This window comes from Bos taurus, chromosome 4 (assembly GCF_002263795.3).
Source record: "Bos taurus isolate L1 Dominette 01449 registration number 42190680 breed Hereford chromosome 4, ARS-UCD2.0, whole genome shotgun sequence".
Taxonomy (NCBI): domain Eukaryota; kingdom Metazoa; phylum Chordata; class Mammalia; order Artiodactyla; family Bovidae; genus Bos; species Bos taurus.
This window is the reverse complement of record NC_037331.1, coordinates 56,526,216-56,547,259: the sequence shown is the minus strand read 5'-3', so window position 1 is coordinate 56,547,259 and position 21,044 is coordinate 56,526,216. Positions and strand designations below refer to the sequence as shown.

Here is a 21,044-nt window from a genome sequence, read left to right as displayed (position 1 = left end):
CCCTGATGAAAGACTATAATTTTTTTCACCTGACACTCTAACAGCCAACTTACTTACTAAACTGAATAAAATGATAAAACCCTTATGTTAGGTATCCATTTACCTACCATCCCCACACATGTCTGAAAAGACACAGTAGTAACTTTCAATACAGTATCCATAAATGGTAATTCTTTTTCTTCACTTATTTGCTTTAAGGATAACTACACATAAGGCTCCTATGTGTACTGGAGCCTATGTGTACTGGAACTCACATGTTCCAGTACTGTGATCTGGCCATCTCAATGTATAAAATATAGTTGTGATGAGAAAGGCCTGGGTCACCATCACTATTCTCTTGTCTCTTAGGTTCTGGCTGTGTTTTCCTCTTTAATTACCTTTGGTGAGCTCAACCCAGTAACTTCAATGATTGCAGCAAAACTTTTCATCACCCACCAGCAGTCTCTTATTCCCCAGCATTCAGTGTGCAAGCTGTTATTAACATAAGTTTTCTTTAATGCAAGTGATCACATCACTCCCAGGATTAAAACTAGTTAATGATTCTCACTAACTATTAACAACAGAATGAATTTGGACTTCCTAAAGTGACACAGAAGCCTGCCCATGATCTGGTCCCTCCACTCACATTTTCCCAATGTCCCCACTTATGACGGGTAAGGAGACTGCTACTGTGAGCCTGCTACTGTCTCCCTAAAAAGCCTCCAGCCCCTCGACCCCATCATCACTTTTGCTGAATGAAACATGATGCATCCTGATCCAGAGGCGGCTGCCTGTCAGGGACACAGGCGCCTTCCACTGCATGGACACGGGACAGGCCCTTTCCTGGGGTGAGATGGACAGAGTGAATGTCTGCTGGAGGGTGTCGATTAATCGGTGGATGTAGAAGCAGCCAAATCTGTCACGACGTGGGTTGCCATGGAAGACTGCTTTGCAGGGGACAAGACAGACGATGATGATAACAAGATCATCAGAGCTGTACTGTATTTGAACAGCGTCCTCATTTTCCCTGAGGCCTCCTGAGATCACTTCCTAATCTTTAATTACCCACATACCCTTCTAATGCCAAGCATCTAAGAAAACCCCAAGGGCATCTTTGTTTTTCTGCCCACTCTTGCTCCTGTCACCTGAACAAACTAAGATTCCTCTCCCTTATCACACCAACCGACACCTGGGGTCCTTCACAGCCTGTTCCTTCAAGCCTTTAGCTGCTGAATAATTCCTATTTTCTTTTAATGACACAGCTCCAGAATGATCATCTTTGCCTCTCAGATTTCTCTTGTATCTCCCTGAGCTTTCAAAAAATATCCTTGAGACTAACCATGACACAGTGTAAAGGTGGAATAGTGAGTGGGGAGGCCAGAGGGAACCCCTTCCCACATCCCAGCTGCCCACAGGGAGGGACCGAAAAGGCGATGAAGGTGAAATTTACACAGAGAGAAAGTAGAGTGGTGGTGCCAGAGATGAGGGGAGGGGAAAATGGGAAGTTACTGTTTAATGTGTACAGGGTTTCAGATTGGGTGGATGAGAAGGTTCTGGAGATAGATGGTGGTGATGGTGGCCCAACAACATGGATGCACTTAATGGCCACTGAAGTGCACACTGAAAAATGGGTAAGATGGCAAATTTTATGTTATGTACATTTTGCGACAATAAATAAAAAGAAAAAAGTGGGGACTAATGAAGTGTTTCTAATCTGTAAACTGCTGTTCAAGTAACGTTTGCTCTGGGAAGGTCCAAGGGATGGCGGGAAGGTCGGGTGTGGGTGAGCTGCCCCTGAGAAGGGCGGGAAAAGAAGTAACCACTGGCGGGCTTTTTTGTTCAGTTCTTCTGTGTATTCTTGCCACCTTAATCTCTTCTGCTTCTGTTAGGTCCTTGCTGTTTCTGTCATTTACTGTATACATCTTTGCATGAAATGTTCCCTTGGTATCTCCAATATTCTTCAGGAAATCTCTAGTCTTTCCCATTTTATTGTTTTCCTCTATTTCTTTGCATTGTTCACTTAAGAAGGTTTTCTTATCTCTCCTTGCTATTCCCTGGATCTCTGCATGGCAGAAAGCAAAGAGAAACTAAAGAGCCTGTTGATGAAGGTGAAAGAGAGGGAAAAGGCTGGCTTAAAACTCAACATTCAAAAAACTAAGATCAAAGTATCCGGTCCCGTCACTTCATGGTACAGAGATGGGGAAAAAGTGAAAACAGTGGCAGATTTTATGTTCTTGGGCTCCAAAATCACTGCAGATGGAGACTGTAGCCATGAAATTAAAACATGCTTGCTCCTTGGATGAAAAGCTATGACATCCAAGACATCCAAAACCTAGACAGTGTGTTAAAAAGCAGAGACATCACTTTGCTGACAAGGGCCCGTTTAGTCAAAGCTATGGTTTTTCCAGTAGTCATGTATGGATGTGACAGTTGGACCATACAGAAGGCTGAGTATCAAAGAACCGATGCTTTCAAACTGTGGTGCTGGAGAAGACTCTTGAGAGTCCCTTGGACAGCAAGGAGATCAAACCAGTCAATCCTAAAGGAAATCAGCCCTGAATATTCACTGGAAGGACTGATGCTGAAACTGAAGCTTCAATACTTTGGCCATCAGATGTGAAGAGGTGACTCACTGGGAAAGAACCTGGTGCTGGGAAAGATTGATGGCAAGAGGAGAAGGGGGTGGACAGACGATGAGATAGTTGGATGGCATCATCAACTCAATGGACATGAATTTTGAGCAAACTCCAGGAGACAATGAAACATAGGGAAGCCTGGCGTGCTTCAGTCCATGGGGTCACAAAGAGTCAGACATGACTTAGTGAATGAACAACAACTGGCAGGCCAGCAGAGCAAGCTGACAGATGACCGAAGGGTGATGTGGGGAGGCGTGAAAACAAGTTACACCTGGAACAGAATTTGATTCCGGAAGATAAAGATGTATATCAGGGGTAAACGGTGTGTGTGAAGGAAACTGCAGAAAATTTTCATTAAAGGAAACGTATGCCTCTGAGGTGTCAGCAACAGACTACTGAGGTTTCTGGAACACATCAGCATATCGAAGATGTTTTATTACAATATGTTGCATGTTTATTCCTATGTATCTTTAGAAGACTGTATTGCATACTGAAAAGAGAAAGATGACTCACATCCAAAATTATGAACAATGTTTTTAAAAGTGTTTACAATTTTGAACAAAAGGCCATCATCACATAATTAAATATATGGGCCATCTCATTCCATCATTTTGAGAATTGTACGGGGAAGGTATCAATATGCAGAAAGAAGTAACACAGGATAAATATGGAGATGAATCGTGCAATGGAGGGCATTGTCACAGAGGGCTGGAAAGGATTAAGCCACAAGAAACAAATCCTGTAAAGACAGAAGTTTTTCCATCAATTCCACTTTCTCCAAGGACCCACAAAAATGAGGACAGAGGAGAAATGAGTAAAATGTTATATGGGAGAAGAACTTATTTCTTATGACTTTGGGGAACATAAAAACTTCAAGCTTAGTAAACAAATTCAAGAAAACAAGATTTACACATTTTCAAAATATAAGGTGACAGATTTGGAGTTTCAGAAAACCAAAATATATCTGTTACATGTCTGCAAGAGCTTGTCCTCACTTCCCTCTCTCATTTCTTCTTCTTCTTTTTTTTTAATGGGCTTCAAAATAAAGCACGTCTACTAGATTGTTTTCACAGATTAAAAAAACCAGGTTCACCATTTTTCTAATATTAGCTACAAACTACTTTCAAATGACTACTTAAACTTCTAGACAACAAAGTCAGCTAAAAAAATCTTAGTTTATTTAATCAAAACTATCAGGACATCTGTGTGAAGAGATACCGGGGCTTCCTTGGTGATTAAGGAATTAACAATATTAAAGGAGAAAAATCTGCTCTTGGGGTGTTAAAATCTGAATGCATTCTTAGTAATGCATTTATTTAAATCTCACTAGGCACTAATCTAAGAACTGAGAAGACTAAGAAGAAAATATCATCTCTGTCCTCAAGGAATTTACCTTCAACTAAAGATCTCTCAACCTACCTACCTCCCTACTTATCAACACACACACACACACACACACACACACACACATTTGTTATATAACTATGAATAAAATGATATGATAAGTACTTGAATGGAAATCTGAAAAAACTGCAATGGGAAAAGAGTAGAAAACATTAATTCAGCCCAAAGCTGGGGGTGTGAGTTGGTGAGGGAGAGAGAAGGAAGATAAAGACTTCATGGAAAAGATGATATAGGAGCTGGCTCTGAAGGATAAGAAGAAGGAACACAGTATTAGAGGTAAACAAGAATACATTAGGCTGAATGGACAGGTGTTGTTTCAATTATGATGGGCCTTGAATAAAGACTTTGAGCTTTACTTTGCAGAAGACATGAATTGACAAAGTTACATCTAGAGAAGGGGGTGACAAAGTTTTCTCAAAGGATCAGACAGTCAATAATTTAGGCTTATAGGACATACAGTCTTTGTTGCAACTACTCAACTATGCCATTTGAGTGCTATAGCAACCATATACAATATGTAATTAAGTGGGTGTGGCTGGAGTTTTAATAAAACATTCTTTAAAAAATCAAATGACAGGGCTGCAGGTTGAAGTTTACTGATCCCTGCTCTAGTGAATAACGGGATAGTTAAGAAGCAGTCCAAGAGAGAGATAATGAAGGCCTGATTGAGGCAGTGAAACTGGAAACAATAAGAGAAAATATGGCTTTCATTTTTAGGAAGCAGAACCAACAGCACCTCATGAATGAGAGGTATCAAAGATATCATAAAGGTCTCCAGTCTGAGTCAAGAACTGGGAACTTTTAACTTTTAAGCGGTGCTCTTAGCTGATATAGTGGAACCGTAGCTAGAGGCATGCTTAAATCCTGGGAACATGAGCATCACTTCAGAAAGTGTTCCTTTACTCTTTCAAAGCTGGGGGAGGAACCAAGATTCAGGAGTTCCTTGGAAGAACAGTGTGCCAAAAGACTAAGATTTGTAATTTCTAAATCCAATTAAAGGGTTCTCATTCTGGTTAAGATGTAGTATGCACATTTTAGTGTATTTTTCTCACTGATTCACCTAAAAACCCAAGACAGAATATATAAAGCAACTATTGGAGAATTCTGAAAAGTAAATGAGAAGGCAGACAGAACAGGAGAATCAGTACTTAAAGGAGGATGACAGAGTGGTGAGCTCCTTGTTTTTACTTTTTTGCCTTTTGTATCTCCAGGCTTAGCCTTCCCTGTTTCATGTAACTTCGAATGGAAAACAGACAGAAAAAGCTCCTTTAGTCAGAGAACTGGGAGAAGGACCCTCTGTGGGAGTCCTTTCTATTCTTCTGGTCCACTCTGAGTCCCAGGAACAAAGCTGCAAACCCACACTGTGGCATCAGGGGCACTCACAGTGGCAGCAGTAGTGGCTTCCACTTTTCTATTTCCTTTCACTGCTTTCCCTCTACCAGGGAGGCTGATTATACATAGTAGATCATAGTGTGGAGGATCAAGTCTTGGCTCTGAGTACTCGGGCTCTGATTAAGCAAGAGTATCAGGAAAACGAGCCCTTGGGAGATGGTAAGACTGAGAAAGATCAGAGAGAACAAGGAGATGGAGAAAGGAATTTTTAAATTATGTGTATGTCTTCCTGGGCTCACCCTTAAGCTGTACATGTATAGAGTGAATCAGAATCAACATAACAAAGATTCTGATAAATGAACTACAGTATAGATAACTGTCCATGTCCCAGGCTCTCCCCAGGTGGCACACAAGCAGGAAAGACCACAAAAATGCAGCAAAGGCTTTGAAAACTAAACTGACCTTCAAAAGGTAACTCAGGACTTTAGGTCTGAACTTAGCTGGATTGATTTTTTGAGTATTTTAAGAAAACCCAGAATCTCACAATATTCAAAATGTCTGGGATACAATCCAAAATTACTTGACATTCAGAGAACCAGGAACACTAAATAAATCTCAAAGGGAAAAAGCAATTAACAGATGCCAACTCTAAGATGATTCAGTTTTTGAAATTATAGGCAAATACTATGAAACAGCTATTATAACCGTGTTACTTGAAGTAAAAGTGAACACTCGTGAAATGAGGAGAAAATACAAATTTTTGCAAAACTACTGAAGCTTTTAAAAATAGCTAAATAAACTTAGACAAATAATAAAAAATTAAAAAAATTAAAACTTCACTGGAAGGCCTCAGTAGTTGAATGGAAATAATAAAGAGCCAATGGACTTGAAAATGGATAAATGGAAATTATCCAATCTGAAAAACAGAAAGAATAAAAAAATTGAAACAAAAACCCCCAAAACAGCACCCCAGGAAATTATAGAACAATACCAAATGGTCTAACATCCATAAAACTGGAGTCCCAAAACAGAGAATCAGTGCAGAAAATATATTTGAATAAATAATGCCTGAAAGTTTCCCAAATTTGGTGAAAGAAATGTTGAGAGATCCAAGAGGCTCAGCAAACCCAACCAGGATAGATTAAAAAAAAAAAAAAAAAAAAAAACCATGCCGATATATATACCATAATTGAAGTGCTGAAAACCAAAGACAAAGTCTTAAAGGCAACCAGAGAAAATTACACATTACATACAGGGAACAATTTAAATGACTACAGCTCTCACCAAAAACAATGGAGGCCAGAAGAAAATAAAAGTTTTAAAGTACTGATGCGAAGACACTGTCCAACTGTACCCAGCAAACATTTCCTTCAGGGATGAAGGTAAAATAAAGATGAAGGACAACTAAGAGTTCTTCACTACTAGATCTGTTCTAAAAGAAATACTGTAACAAGTTCTGGAGGTTGAATGAAAATGTTAACAGAGGAAAACTGAGAATTTCATGAGTGAACAAAGAGCAACAGGAATGGTAAATATCTGAGTAAATATAATAGATAATTTTTATCCTCTTAAATTCTTCAAAATAGGTATGACTTAAAAATTATGACATTACCTGATGGAATTTTTCAATGTACATACATATATGCTTATGACTATTACAATGTACAGTGGGGAGGTTGTAAAGTTCCTATATTTAACTTGAAGTGGTGAAATACTAACTCTAAATAGACTGTGAAAATCTAGGTGTGTATTTTATAAACCATTCAAAAACCAATCCCAAAACCAACCCCTAAAAAACTATGCAGAGATATAGTAAAGAAAAAACAACATATATATTCCAGTTCTAAATTCCAATTTTAAAAGGAGAAATGGTTGAGTCTTCGGCTCTAGTTTAAAAAACAGAGGAATTATTATGTTTAATATAACAGTGACCAGCCCACTTCCCCCAACCCAAGTCAAAAGACACAATTACCTGTGAAATTCTGTGCTTTGACGTGCAGATCATAGAGTTTGTGGATGTAGCGTATATACATCTCTTCCTTGTTCAGTTCAGTCTTATAGAAGTTCTAAAAGACAAAAAAGAGTACAACTATGGATAACTTCTCAACGGTTAGGCTGGCAGGTATGTACCCTTTACTCGGCTTGAAGTTTCATGTCTTGAACCAAGAAAATAGACAAATTTTTCTATATAAATGTCTCACAAAATTAAGTAAGGGACACAGTCATATATATATACATTTTTTTTTGACATTTCTTTCCTTTTATTTTGGCTGTGCCACATGGCATGTGGAATCTTAGTCCCCTGACTAAGGATAGAACCCACACTCCCTGCATTGTTAGGGCAGTCTCAACCTTTGGACTGCCAGTCAAGGGCAAAACACAGTGATATATCTTTAATTCAACACTGTCTGTATTAAAAATTACCCATCAACAACTAGATAGGCTGGTAACTCCTGGGGGTATGTTATTACCCCTGATTCACATTTCTTTTGTTACTGTCTATCGTTTTTTGGTTAAGTTTAACTGCCAATGAACTAGTCTAAAAATTCAACTAAAATATTGAAAAGATGTAAGATATTAACCTATTTATTACATTTGATCACTGATAGTCAAAGGATAGTTTCTTTCATCTTAAAATTATTTTATGGTGAATTAAAGGTTTCCAGTTTACGACTACAACATAAAGGGATTTGTAAGAGGTTTTATTTCAAATTATTGTTACAAGGGTATGCTTACTGAAAATATTTGGTTTATGAAAACAAAGTATCTGGATCTTATTTAAACTTCTCTAAAATGTTTGAACATTCATCATCAAAAACTCAACTTTGACTTAACTGAACACATTATGTTGTCATTTTAAATGTTTATTTACAGGCCTCCACATCTATTTCTTTGTCATATTAGAAAGTATGTTAGTCCTCACTGAACTTAGTAAACATAGGAGTAAAAGTGTAAGAAGTTGGAATCCAGCAAAAGCGTGATGCTGTGAGGCTCTGTATAAGGCTCTTTCAGCGAGCAGATCACTGCAGATACTATGAAATCTCTGCTTACAGCCATCTGAACTACTATCATTACTATTGCTATTATTTTGACAGATGCTACTTGGTGTGTAGAATGAAAAATGAATAGTGATGGGGAGACAAATCTGTTGACTTGAAGGAGTAACAGGGAAAGGCCAGGAATTTTAAACATTTTTAAAGTTGATTAGCTAGAGAGGGCTTCGGTTACGGACCAAACTAGCCAGTGTGGCTGCTTAACTGTACTTGGGCATGAAGCCTGAGGGTCTCCTGTCAATGCACTTTGTGGCCACTACCTAATAGTATCCATTCTTCAATATGAGGACTCATCTAACTTCAAGAAGCTGACATGTAGTTGAACGCATTATAAAAAAATATTTCCTCCAATTTATACCATTATCCTTCCCCTTTCCTCTTGTGTCCTATATACCTTGGGTGGCACTAATCTTGAGTGGCTTCCCAGGTGGCACTAACGGTAAAGAACCCACCTGCCAATGCAGGAGACATAATAGACCTGGGTTCAGTTCTTGGGTTGGAAAGATCTCCAAGAAGAGGGCACAGCACCCTACTCCAGTATTCTTGCCTGGAGAATCCCATGGACAGAGGAGTTGGTAGGCTACAGTGTCCTATAGATCTTAGCATTCTTTAAAAAGCTAGTAAACAATGCTCTTCACATCTCTCTTATTATAATCAAAATAATTTTAATCAGCAAGAATTATTGTACCATAAACATAAATCTAACCACTCAATAGCAGACCTTTACATTATTAAGCAATGTTTTTTTTCCAATAGCTTTCTGGTAAGAAGCAAATTTCTTTGGGAACAAAATAAGTGATCATTCTGTAAATGAATAATAGGTCTTTAAAAAAAAAAAAGAAAGAAAGAAAAAATCTCTCAGTGAGCAGATGAGTCGCTTTCATGTATGTCTGGCAAAACTAGTGACAGAGAGAACAAAACAATAATTAATTTCCTAGTTTTAGTCATGTCAAAGATTACACATTTTACCAGTCTAATACTACCGTTTAACTCAGAGCTTGTAGAGAAAGTCAGAGTTCCTCTGAAGACATTCTGGAATTGATCTTTCCAAAGAGTTAAGAAAAATCTCCAGGAGGAAGTGAGTGATTAAAGAGAAGCATATTGCAGCTAGAAAACATCAAAAAACTTTCCATATGGAGTATAAGCTAAAAAGATTAGCTTCAGAGTTATATATTCGGTCCTTTAATAATAAGTATTCCTGTGCTAGTTGAAATGAAAGCAGTGTTCAAAGTGTTAGCATTTCCTATAAGGACTATTCTTGGTCAGGGCAAAACTAACAAGCTAGATTCTTTGTCTCATGTGAACACTGATGGGGGCCACTGATTTTATTGTCTCTGGCTTACTCCTACTGGGAAACTAGAGTAAACACATTTAGGTCAGAGTATTCAGTCTTTCATCTGAGGAAATGATATCTTCTGTTTATACCAGTTGAGGAAATGGACCCAGAGTCTACATTTAAGAGTGTACCTCTCAAGGTCACAGAGGGCGCTGTGAAAGCAGATGGAGACAATGGAAGATGAGTCCTTCAGGAAAAGGTAAAGGCTTTCCTTTAAGGTTATTTATGAGATTTCAGGCTTGGAGCTGGGGGAGAGCCAGGATTAAGGAGACAGACTGAGAAAACCTGAAGACGATAGAGCACTTGGCTTTTTTCCTCAAATATTGACGTACAAGCAGAGACATGGAAGATCAGGCTGAGGACCTTGACCATGGCCAAAGGCTGGCAAACAGTGGGGAAAGCACAGAAAGGAAATTTAGAAGTGGGAATGACTGTGCTCAAGGTTAGACATTAAGTGCTAAGGGGAGAGGTAATGGGCTGACCCCATGAGCTTAGCCTGACAGCCTGCAGGTTACTATTGGGTCTGATGATAAAAATTATAATTTTTTATAATTTTAAAAATTATAAGAGAAACTGCATAACAAGAGGTGGCCTGACAAAAGATGCTCAGGTCTCACTATTTTTAGCAACTGGTATCAGAGGTGGAATGTAACAATTAAATGCAAAAATGAGGAGGAAGTGGTAGGTATGGTTAAAAAAAAGGATAAAGTCATATACTCAGAGATGAACAGTATAGCGAGAAAAGAAATTAAGGAAAAAGATAGTCCTAAGAAAGTAAAAATTCTGAGCTCTGAAGAGGGACTGTGAGGGGGAATAAACAAAACAAACAAACCAAATCTGTTATCAATGAGCTAAGACAAGACAGAATCAGGTTGGGGAAAAAACAAAATTTTAAGGTGCAGGCAAATAGAGAACAAAAAGGCATGGATATAAGAGACTTGTGGATCAGAGTAAGAATTAGAATTGATTGTGCAAATACTTAGGATAGATGATGAGGTGTTATCTATTCTGCAAAATAAGAAAAAGGAACCATGATATACACAAATTTAGAACCAGAAGCAGTCACAGAGTATTCTTGTATTTTAAATGTGATCAATGTAAATTATTAAAAGCATCAATTTATCCTACACCAAAATTTGAAAAAGGAATGTAAATGTATAGTCCTTCTTTTGCTCTGTAGTGAGAATACCATTCTATTTGATAATTAGTTATGAGAACTTTCAGGGTAAACTTTGTGTTCCCAGAACTGTTCTGCTATAGCCTATTATCCTTACGATATTGATTTTTGTTTTCCAAAATTTCTTGTTTGGATGAGAAACTATATGGTTATCCCAGTTATAGTCCAAATCTTAACCACAGATGGCTTTAATTTGCAAAGAAGCTACAGAGTGAAAATATGTGCGTTAAACAGGAAACTGTCATTTGTTCAGAAAGGAACATTAATATTTATTAAAATCTAGAATAAATATAAGCAGGGTAGAAAGGAACTGTTTACACAGAATTGAAAAGACCTTTTTCCAGGGACATCATCTTTTTTTTCCTAGGAGAGCAACAAAGGACTTCAGGGCAGAAAAACAATACAACAGGGAGAAGCTGGCATCACCATGGGATCTTACAGTGGGTACTTTCTGCAACACTCGGGAGCTGAGAATTCTCTAGCATTTAATTCAAACTAAAGCAAAGAACACTTCTAAACTCTTCTAAGAAACACTCAGATACAGACACACTGCAGCAGAAAAACAAACAAAACATAGTATTTCTGAGAAAAAGCAAACATTAGAATGCAAGGAGGAAAAGGGAAATCATTGACTAACCAGGAGGCTCACGGTGCACCCAATCTTTTTGCCATCTACCTCGCCCATTTTCATGCAGTCCCTAAAAACAAGAAGAAAGAGTCAGAACTCAGAACTTCCTTCCTAAGGGCAAACACAGTTTGTTCTTTTAGGGGAAAAAAAGAAACTGTCAGAGACTAGAGGCTATTTGCAAGTTGCTTTGGATCAACGAGGCCAGAGCCCCAACAGGCTTGGGTTGAGGGGGCTGGTCAGACCCTCCCTGAGCACCAACGTGGCTGTAGATTTCACTTCCAGGTGGGCTGTGCCCTCTCTCAATAGAGAGGGGGTAAGGAAGAGGAGTTATGGTGTAAAAGTAAACAGTAAAAGTAACAGTAAAAGGTGTATCATAACACACCTTTTACTGGGCTGAAAAGGAGCCGGTAAGCCTGGCCATCAGCAGTAACAATGAGGCTTTTTTTCTTAAAATACCATGCATTTAAGTGGGATGACCTGCTTCAACAGCTTAGATCACTTCAAAATTAAAAAATCATGTCTCTGAAAGGTAACGGTGCGAGTTTCATTCCCTCTCTCCTTCTATAAGAAAGCAGCATGGTTATACAATTCTGTTACACTACCGTCACACTAAGATGAATAGGTCTGTTGGTTCTAATGGGTGAGTTTCAAAAACAGGAACAAAAGATTTCTTTAATAACAGGACTCTCTCAATTTATTAAAACTTTAAAAGAACTGCTGAAGAACCCAGAACAAAACATTAAAAAACAAACAAACAAAAAAAAAAAACAAGGAAGAAACTGAGCTAGCTAGTTAAAAGTCCGCTATTTTACTGCACAAGGTTCCATGGTCTGATTATCAGTTCTTTGAGTGATTAACTCAAGTGCAACTGTATTCTGACTCTTCAACTTCCTAACTGGAGCACTGTGTATCTGAGAAACAGGGGCTTACCTGTAATCTAACAACCTCTCCATCAGCCGAGTTACAGTGGCGATTAAGGAAACGCCACTTTCTCTCCATGTTTCCCGCTCAATTTTCTTTAGTAGACTGGAAAAGAAAGAATCCAGGGCATTTTCAACATTTATTTTTATCAGTCACCATGACAACCGTTTTACTTTCATCAGTACCTTAAATGCCTTAGCAACCACCGCAACATCTCACAAGTAGCACAATGCAAACAATGTCTTACCTAGGATAGGGACCAAAGAGTGGAATTCTAATCCAGGAAGCATTGACAAAGCAAATTGATTTTCAGATTATCCAAGTCATCAAATACGAACACATGCATATAAATCATACTTTCAAAATATGCAAGCACCTCACAGCTCAAAGACATTGTTTCTTAGCTTCTCTCTTCCACTAATATTAGAGGCTTGTGCCTCCCCACAACAAACAACACTGAGAAAAGCAAAAACAGGAGTGCCTCAAAGTTTACTTTTAAGTAAGATCTTGCTTTAGTCACACAAAAATGTTTTCCTACCTCTCAGTGGAATGCATCTTCATCCAAGCAATTTTACTGCAATGCAACTGCTACAGGAAAATCCTTGTACAGACGGTATGACGTTTTGCGTTTTTTTCCTTTCACTTAACATTTGCCCACTCAATACATATTGTACTATCTGTGCACTCACTCAACAGTTTCATTCATTTTGTCATTAATCACCAAGGATTTTCTATGTGGTTGTTACAGCAGATGGATGACAAGTACTGAACCGCATCTCTCCTCCTACATTTTCCCCCTAATCTTAAGCACCTTGGAGCAGAGGCACTGCTATGTAAACACAAAACAATAACAATCATAATCATTAGGATCTCTTTTTACTTTCACTCCCACCTCTAGGCAAATTAACCATCTACTTGACAAAAGCCGTTTAAGATTGAACTTTCCCCAAAAGAAAAAAAGAAAGAACATAGGCATAACAACATGAGGATACTCTGTCCTCCTAAATTTAATGATGATTATTTCTAAAATCTTGTTTCCCTCTTATCCTAGTTTCACGAATAACAGAGAGAGAAGACATTTTTTTTCACAAGTACCATCTCAGACTAGCCTGTACTGTGCTTAGTAGGAAAAGAAGCTATTTTGTCAAAGTTTTCTTTTTTTTTTTTTTTGGTCTTTGGCTATGTTCTCTCTCAATTGTCCTTCCTGCTCCCCCCACCTTCTTTTTGCCATTGCCATTCCAGTGCCCAGTCTTCTGTCTTGGCTTGTCATCTGGTGCCTAGGCATCCCTGATCATTTGTTTTTCTGGCTTATTCTGAACTGCTTCCTAAACTAAGGAGGGGGAGGAAGGGAGAGGGAACACATGAAGGGATGGAGCCTGTCCTGACTAATCCCCCAGGGAAAAGTCCCCTAGTTTGTTCTAAATGTGTTTTCTTTAAAAAAAAAAAAAAAAACCTCTGAAAAGCACCTGTTTCAAGCTTAAATGCCAAATTGGTATTGAACCAAGTACGCAAATGAAACTCTGCCTGCCAAAGCAAGGCAGGATGATGGAGAAATCTTCCCAAGTGACAGCCCACACCTCATATACTTTAGAGGCTGAAAAACACAGAACTCAAGTTAAGTAATAATTCTAAAAATAAATGGGAGACTTCTTTTATAGGCATGAGCTTCACTAACTTGCACAGCCTCTGGATGCAGTCAGAAATCAGAGCTACAGAATCCTCTTGTGAAAAGAAGCACAGCTCTGCAGAGCCTGCTGCCTTGACTAACCTGAGACTCAAATTATCAGGGCCAAGCCTAGAACCCAATTCATCTGCTTTCTTGCCCAGGATTATTCCTTCTGTGGGGAAGCTGGCCTTCCAAGCTTACTTGATACACCTGGACAAGGAGAGGCTATCAGATAAGAAGAGTCTTTCTAGATAACTTGGGTGACACTGGTCTATAATTTGGTCTATAACCATGCCAGTGTGTCCATGCTGAGTACACAGGGAACTCATCTAGTAACAGTGAAAGTTTCCTACTTTTTTTTTTTTTAAGGCAATAAGATGATGAATGGTTGCTACATAAACTAATGCACTAACTTTACATACATGTCACAAGAGCATAAATGATGCATCATTTCTTTATAACTTTTTTAAACCATTAAAAAAAACTGACATAGTTAACTTACAATGTTGTTAGTTTCAAGGGTACAGAAAAACGATTCAGATACATATATATATATACATATATATCTCCCTTTTTTTCTTTTCTATTATAGATTATTACAAGATATTGAATATAGCTCTCTGTGCTATACAATAGGTCCTTGCTGTTTATATATAGAAGTTCGTCTATGTTAATCCCAAACTCCTAATTTATCTCCCCACTACTCACTTCCTGGCTCCAAGGTGACTTTTTATTGCTAATGATAGGCAATTGGACTCCATGACAATGAGGAGCAACATAAATAACATCCTGCAGGACTATATACTTGCTCGTTAGGCTTTTCCCCTCTGACAGAATGAAGGGTGCAGAATTTGACCCTCAGTCTACCTTTCTCTCTGTCTTAATAGGATTGTGTGGAGGCCAACGCTTTATATACATAGGTAGCTCAGATGGTAAAGCATCTGCCTGCAATGTAGGAGACCTGGGTTTGATCTCTGGGTCAGGAAGATTCCCTGGAGAAGAGAATGGCAACCTACTCCAGTATTCTTGCATGGAGAATGCCAAGGACAGAGGAGCCTGGCGGGCTACAGTCTACAGGGTCGCAAAGAGTCGGACACGACTGAGCAACTTTCACTTCACTTCTTCACTTCAAATATATGTGTGTGTGTGTGTGTGTGTGTGTACAAAGCTCTATGAAATGATTTGGAGCCTTACTGAATTATTAGAGCAACATACAATAAAGCACAGTGGAGGACTGAGGTGGAGGTTACATCTTCCGGAAATCCCCTTTATAACCCCCGAGGCTGTCAGTACTCTGACTGTGTGCTCCAGCAGCACAGTCGCTGATGCACCCTCAGCCTCAGAAGACCACCAAGCACAGGGAGAGGCTCAATAAATGAAGCTGAATGAGTCAATGAAGTGGATGCAGGGAAGCAGAACTTCATTCTGATGCCTTATTCTGCGTATCTCATGGGAAGCGATGATCCACAATTTCAGCATTATCAAAACCAATAAACCCTGACCCTCATTTATTTCAAAAAGATGTAGTATGGGAAAATGAGGATAACATGAGGGTCAGGGAAAGATGAGTTCTTAGGAAGGACTGTACTATATAAATTTATAGTTTCATTCTAGGAGGCTATTTTGGCAAGCATATACTGCATTTTCAGGAAGCGGTGAGCTACTTTCAGCTTCTGAACAAATTTTAAGAAGTTTTAGACATGAATTACAGAGAAAAAATGAAAATCTGTACCACAATGGCATGTGTTCCCAATTCATAATGTGTGCAATGACACAGTGTGATTACCCTAATTCTTTGTGATTTCTATTGCCAAAAAAGCATTTGATTGTTTCCTGAAATATAGTTGGATTTTCCCTTTCTTTTCTGAGCCCAGGTAGTAATGACATTTAATTATCACTTTAGATTTTATTTATTCTCAATATGCTGATCATAAAAGTATTAAAGAGAAACATTTATAGTAAGATTTCTAGTGATATGCTAAACAATCAAGAAAAGAATAAAAATCTCCAGTGAATGAATCAGGGACCTTAAAATAGTCCTAATTATAGAGGCTTAATATTTTAATTATTGGTTTGATTTTAATGTCAAGGTACATCTTCTATTTCAAGGCCATATTTACACACAAGCAGTCCAAATTGCATGCTATCAGGCCTTTATTAAAGTAGATAAGAGGCACTACAGAGCTATGTGAGTGCTTATTAATCTTGTGGATTTATTATAAATAATTAATCACAAATCTCAAGAGATTCATTTCACCGAGTGCTTTCTCATTTTAGTTCTTTGTTCAAACCAAAGACTAGTAACGGAATTGAGAGTGGTTTTCAAAAGTAATTTATTATACTGGATGAGGTTTTAATCAGAATTCTTGCTAAACTCCAGCTGTCATGAAAGACAGATGCTTTGTACACTAGAATGAACGAGGGCTTGATGAATAATTATTAAAAGTTCCAGTTTAATTACAGTATCAGAAGAAAATGCCATTGTTCAGGATTCAGTACAAAGAATGTATTTTATCAGGTACTACCACCACAAGAGATCTGTATACCCCTTCTTGGTTTTTCCCTTCAATATAATTTTCTTAAAAGCATCAAGAATGATTTTAAATCAGCCACGTTTAAATCTATCAACCATTAATAATACTTTTCAACCCTATATATTAATATATCTACTGCTCTAAATTTATGATCATAAACGAATTACAGAGTTTTCTATCTGGCTATCAGTGCAAAAGCAGTAGTATTTAGTTTTAGATTTACTTGGTTGTAAATACAAGGAAAAGCATATTTTGTAATAGAAAAATATATTGCTAAATTGTTTCTGCACTTCTGAAAGACCTGCAAACATTTCCCAAGCACAATGAGCTGGTTCTTCCTTCAAAAAAAAACACTTCATAAGTAAAAAGGTTAGACAATGACTAAGAGCCTTAGAAAGCTGTAGAGAAGACAAGTGCTAGAATTAAAATCCTAAAGCACTGGAACCTTCTTAAGTGTTGTCTGTGGCCATTTTACACAGTGAATGACTACTCAGTACAGGCACTTCATCCTGGCACAGTGATCACAGTCTTACCTTAGTAAGGAAACCTCAAGTCTCCTTATAACACTCCATTACTTCTTTATCCTCCTTACAAATCCTAATCACAGAATCTACTAGAAATTATTTGCTTCTGTGATATTCTAGTAAGAAACATTTAGGAAGCAATTAATAATGCTGAATGAGCAATAAGTATTGCTGAATTAAATCAAGCGCTGAACAACAGATGCAAACTAGGTTAATTTTCCTACCAGCGAATCAGCCAAGGACATCTTGGAAAGCATTGCACACAAACACAACAATCACACCTCTATTCTGTTTTCCTCTCCCACTATCTACCCAATTGAAAATAATTATCTTGCAGCCCCAATTTTAAAATAATTAGTCATGAAAAGAGTGAGATTTGTTATGTAACACTTGTAACCTGTCCTAATCAGAGATTAACACAAGGAGATATGTCTAATCATCAACATAATAAGATCCATTCACCAGAGTTAAGCAATGATCCTTTATTTCACACTCCACAAAGACAAAGCACTCTGGGGAGACCCAAGCTGTCTTTGCAGCTCTCAGCTGCTTAGCACTGACACCCAAATTCCCCAAAAAGAATCAACTGGAGATACACATGTTACTCACATACTGTTGAAGAGCTCACGGTAGGTTTCATCGCCTTTGCCTTCGGACATCAGGCTGTCCAGTTTGTCAATGAGCTTGGCTTCCACCTGAAACAGACCCAAATGTTACTCCCTTTCTTTCCTTCTCACAAGAAGGATTTTCTAGGCACATGGAAACATATTTATTTCTGCAAGGGAAAAAGCCACAGTAAATTTTGTGAATTTATCAGCTGTGGTTAACCGAAGACACCCCTTTGGAATTCTAGAGGGCCAATTTAGATGCAGGAACATGGCTTCAAACTCCCGGTGGGGTAGTGTGTGCTGCCGCGAAAGACTTCTATTTGTTGATTCAAACACAAATGCCTGCAGCCCAGCTTAAATGTTTGAATTCTTTTTTTAGGAGCTGTAAAAACTGGCAAGTCTTTTTTGTTTTTTGCAAATCATGATATATATATACACACACACACACAGACACACACACACACATACACATACATACATATAAGAACATCAGCAAACTACTATATCCACAAACATTCAGTTAAATCTTTGATGTGTTTTGTATCTATTTTCTTTCTCAAAACAGTTTGAGGTTGCACTAAATCTTTGCTGAAGTTGAGAATTTGTCCTAACCATGTACAGATGGTATTCTAAGTCAGCAATCAGCAGCATGAGACAGAAAGGACATATTTCCTGAAAACTGTAGTCAAAACATTTATATTTTTAAGAACATATATCCTTTAGGACTTCAGTATCAGGAAGGCAGAAATAAATATCCCATCATCTTTTGGAGACAGCAGAGGGGACAGAAAAGGAAGAATTTCTGCAAGGCCAGAGAGTTAACAACTAGCGGTATGGAGGGATATCTGACTTTGTCAAAGGACTGAGCACAATTATTTCCTTTGAATCAAATTTCAATAAATGGGTAAAGAGATAAGGTAAGAGAAGTGGGTTTTCCCCAATATAATTTTTAAATAGGCTTTCATTCACGTATTGACACTCCTGAAAATAAATGAAGGTCTTGATACAGATGAAATGCCATGCTTGTTCTGTGTAAGCATCCAGCTTGTTCGTACAGTTGACAATCATTTCTAAGACTCGAGAAGGGCTCATAGGGAGAAGCAAGAAGCTTGCTTAATGCAGCAGAATGCACACAGGTGAGTGCCATGACTGTGTGAACAGTTGGCCTGCTGTCTCCAATAGGAGTGACTTGCGCTGGCAAAGGCAGTTGATTTCTGCTATGAGATCTGGTTTTGGAATAAGAACAAGTGTCTTTCCAAAACTGGAGCCTGTGTCAAAGAGATCCTATGTCAAAGAGAAATGATAGGCTTATGCTCATATTCTTGGAATTTCCTTTACAACAATTTTGACTGCTTTTCCCTTTAAATTAATTCTCAGCACTTCAAGCAAAGAGCAATAAAACATACTGTGCATCAAATGTTCAAAGCTAAGCCATTCACCAAATACAATGTGCAGACCATTGAGAGGTCAGCGGTTTTAGGAATCATTAACCTTCTGATTCCTCTGTGTTGTGTCCAGCTGGGAGCAAATAAAGTTTCTGCTAGCTCTTAAACACAGACCTAGAAAATCACAGGATTTTTTTTTTTTTTTTTAGCTGAAAGGGAATGAAATGTTTTTTCCAGGGCTTCTCAGAGATTTAGGGAGACACAGTCCCAGAAGGGTGTCCGAGGCTATGTATTCAGCTTGGAAGTAGGCAGCCTAGGTTGAAATCTGGTTCAGAGCTCATTCCTCAACTCGGAGCATCTCTGAGCCACCACACTCACCTCTGAGGGAACTGAGACTCTTCTGACTGCTCTGAGAGCACATCCACCTACCTGTTTAAAATTGCCGCTCCGCCTCTGCTCCCAGTCCATCATATCGTGGAAAATAGGAATCATGACATTGCGGAGATCTGGCTGGGGTATCAAGGTTACTTCCAGGAAGGGGCCAATCAGGGCAGGAATGAAATGAAGCTTGTGCTCTCCTAAAATGAATGAAATATTTACCTTTCTGTAGATTTAGTTTTGGAGAAGGAAATGGCAACCCATTCCAGTGTTCTTGCCTGGAGAATCCCAGGGATGGGGGAGCCTGGTGGGCTGCCATCTATGGGGTCACACAGAGTCGGACACGACTGAAGTGACTTAGCAGCAGCAGCAGACTTAGTTTTAAAAAGATTTCAGAAAATCATTATTATACGACTTATTTAAAACTTCTGTCACAAGAACACGATCGATTATAGTTGTCTCAAGCAAGAAAATATTTCTCTAAGCAGCTATACAAACAGATTTCCATGTGTTAGTATTTCTGCATCATTTTTAATTGAAAAAAAAAAACCTAGGGATTTACCTTTTCACAGTTTACAAAAAGCTGTAAGATACAATTAAATATTATATAAATCATCAGGAATTGGTTGTTTATACTACTGCACATTTACACATTAAAATTCTTATGCAATTATTAAAAATGAGGTTGAAGAAAAACACAGATGAAGTTTTTCAATATAATTAACTGTAAAAGCAAAGTACCACACAGTACACATTTAAAAAGAATATATATATGATAGTCTACAAGGTTATATCCCCTAATAGTAAGCACATTGGTTATCTCTGGGTGATAATATTACTGGTGACTTTTATATATGAAAAAGGTAGTTCCTATCTGCATTATGTAATTTGTCTTCCTTCTTTACATAATAAACATAACAGCCTAAGTAAAACATAAACACTGGCCCAAACAACAACAAACAGAACAATTTTCTGAAAAGACTACAGTGTAATAATAGTGAATTCAAAATGGTATTTAGCAAGTCCTGAAAAGTATACTGTGGACTCTGTGGGAGAGGGAGAGGGTGGGATGATTTGGGACAATGGCATTGAGACATGTATAATATCATATATGAAACGAGTCGCCAGTCCAGGTTCGATGCACGGTACTGGATGCTTGGGGCTGGTGCACTGGGATGACCCAGAAGGATGCTACGGGGAGGGAGGAGGGAGGAGGGTTCAGGATGGGGAACATATGTATACCTGTGGCAGATTCATGTTTATATATGGCAAAACCAATACAATATTGTAAAGTTAAAAAAAAAAAAAAGTATACTGTGGATAATTCAGAGCAAAGGAAAGTGGAGGGTGGGGTGGACACAGATGATTTTGTCTAGCAGATATGTGTTGAGTTCAGTCTATTACCCTAGTCATCCATGTTAAATCTCAGAGAGTTTCTATTTTTATAATAAACTGCACAGTATGGAAAATGTACAATGTACAT

At 38.2% G+C, this 21,044-nt stretch overlaps 1 protein-coding gene across 4 annotated transcripts in view; it reads right to left on the bottom strand.

Annotated features, from left to right (window-relative positions):
- DOCK4 (dedicator of cytokinesis 4) overlaps positions 1 to 21,044 on the bottom strand; it is a 479,778-nt gene that overhangs the window by 52,215 nt on the left and 406,519 nt on the right. For 3 of the 4 annotated variants that reach the window (XM_059885863.1, XM_059885865.1, XM_059885864.1), the window contains exons 31-36: positions 19,613 to 19,761; positions 17,800 to 17,885; positions 12,714 to 12,740; positions 12,476 to 12,571; positions 11,555 to 11,615; positions 7,324 to 7,417 (exon numbers count right to left, since the gene is read on the bottom strand). In XM_059885863.1, the coding sequence (XP_059741846.1) occupies positions 7,324 to 7,417; positions 11,555 to 11,615; positions 12,476 to 12,571; positions 12,714 to 12,740; positions 17,800 to 17,885; positions 19,613 to 19,761 (513 nt within the window). The remainder of the gene's footprint in view (positions 1 to 7,323; positions 7,418 to 11,554; positions 11,616 to 12,475; positions 12,572 to 12,713; positions 12,741 to 17,799; positions 17,886 to 19,612; positions 19,762 to 21,044) is intronic. The other variant, XM_002686809.7, reaches the window with a different exon arrangement.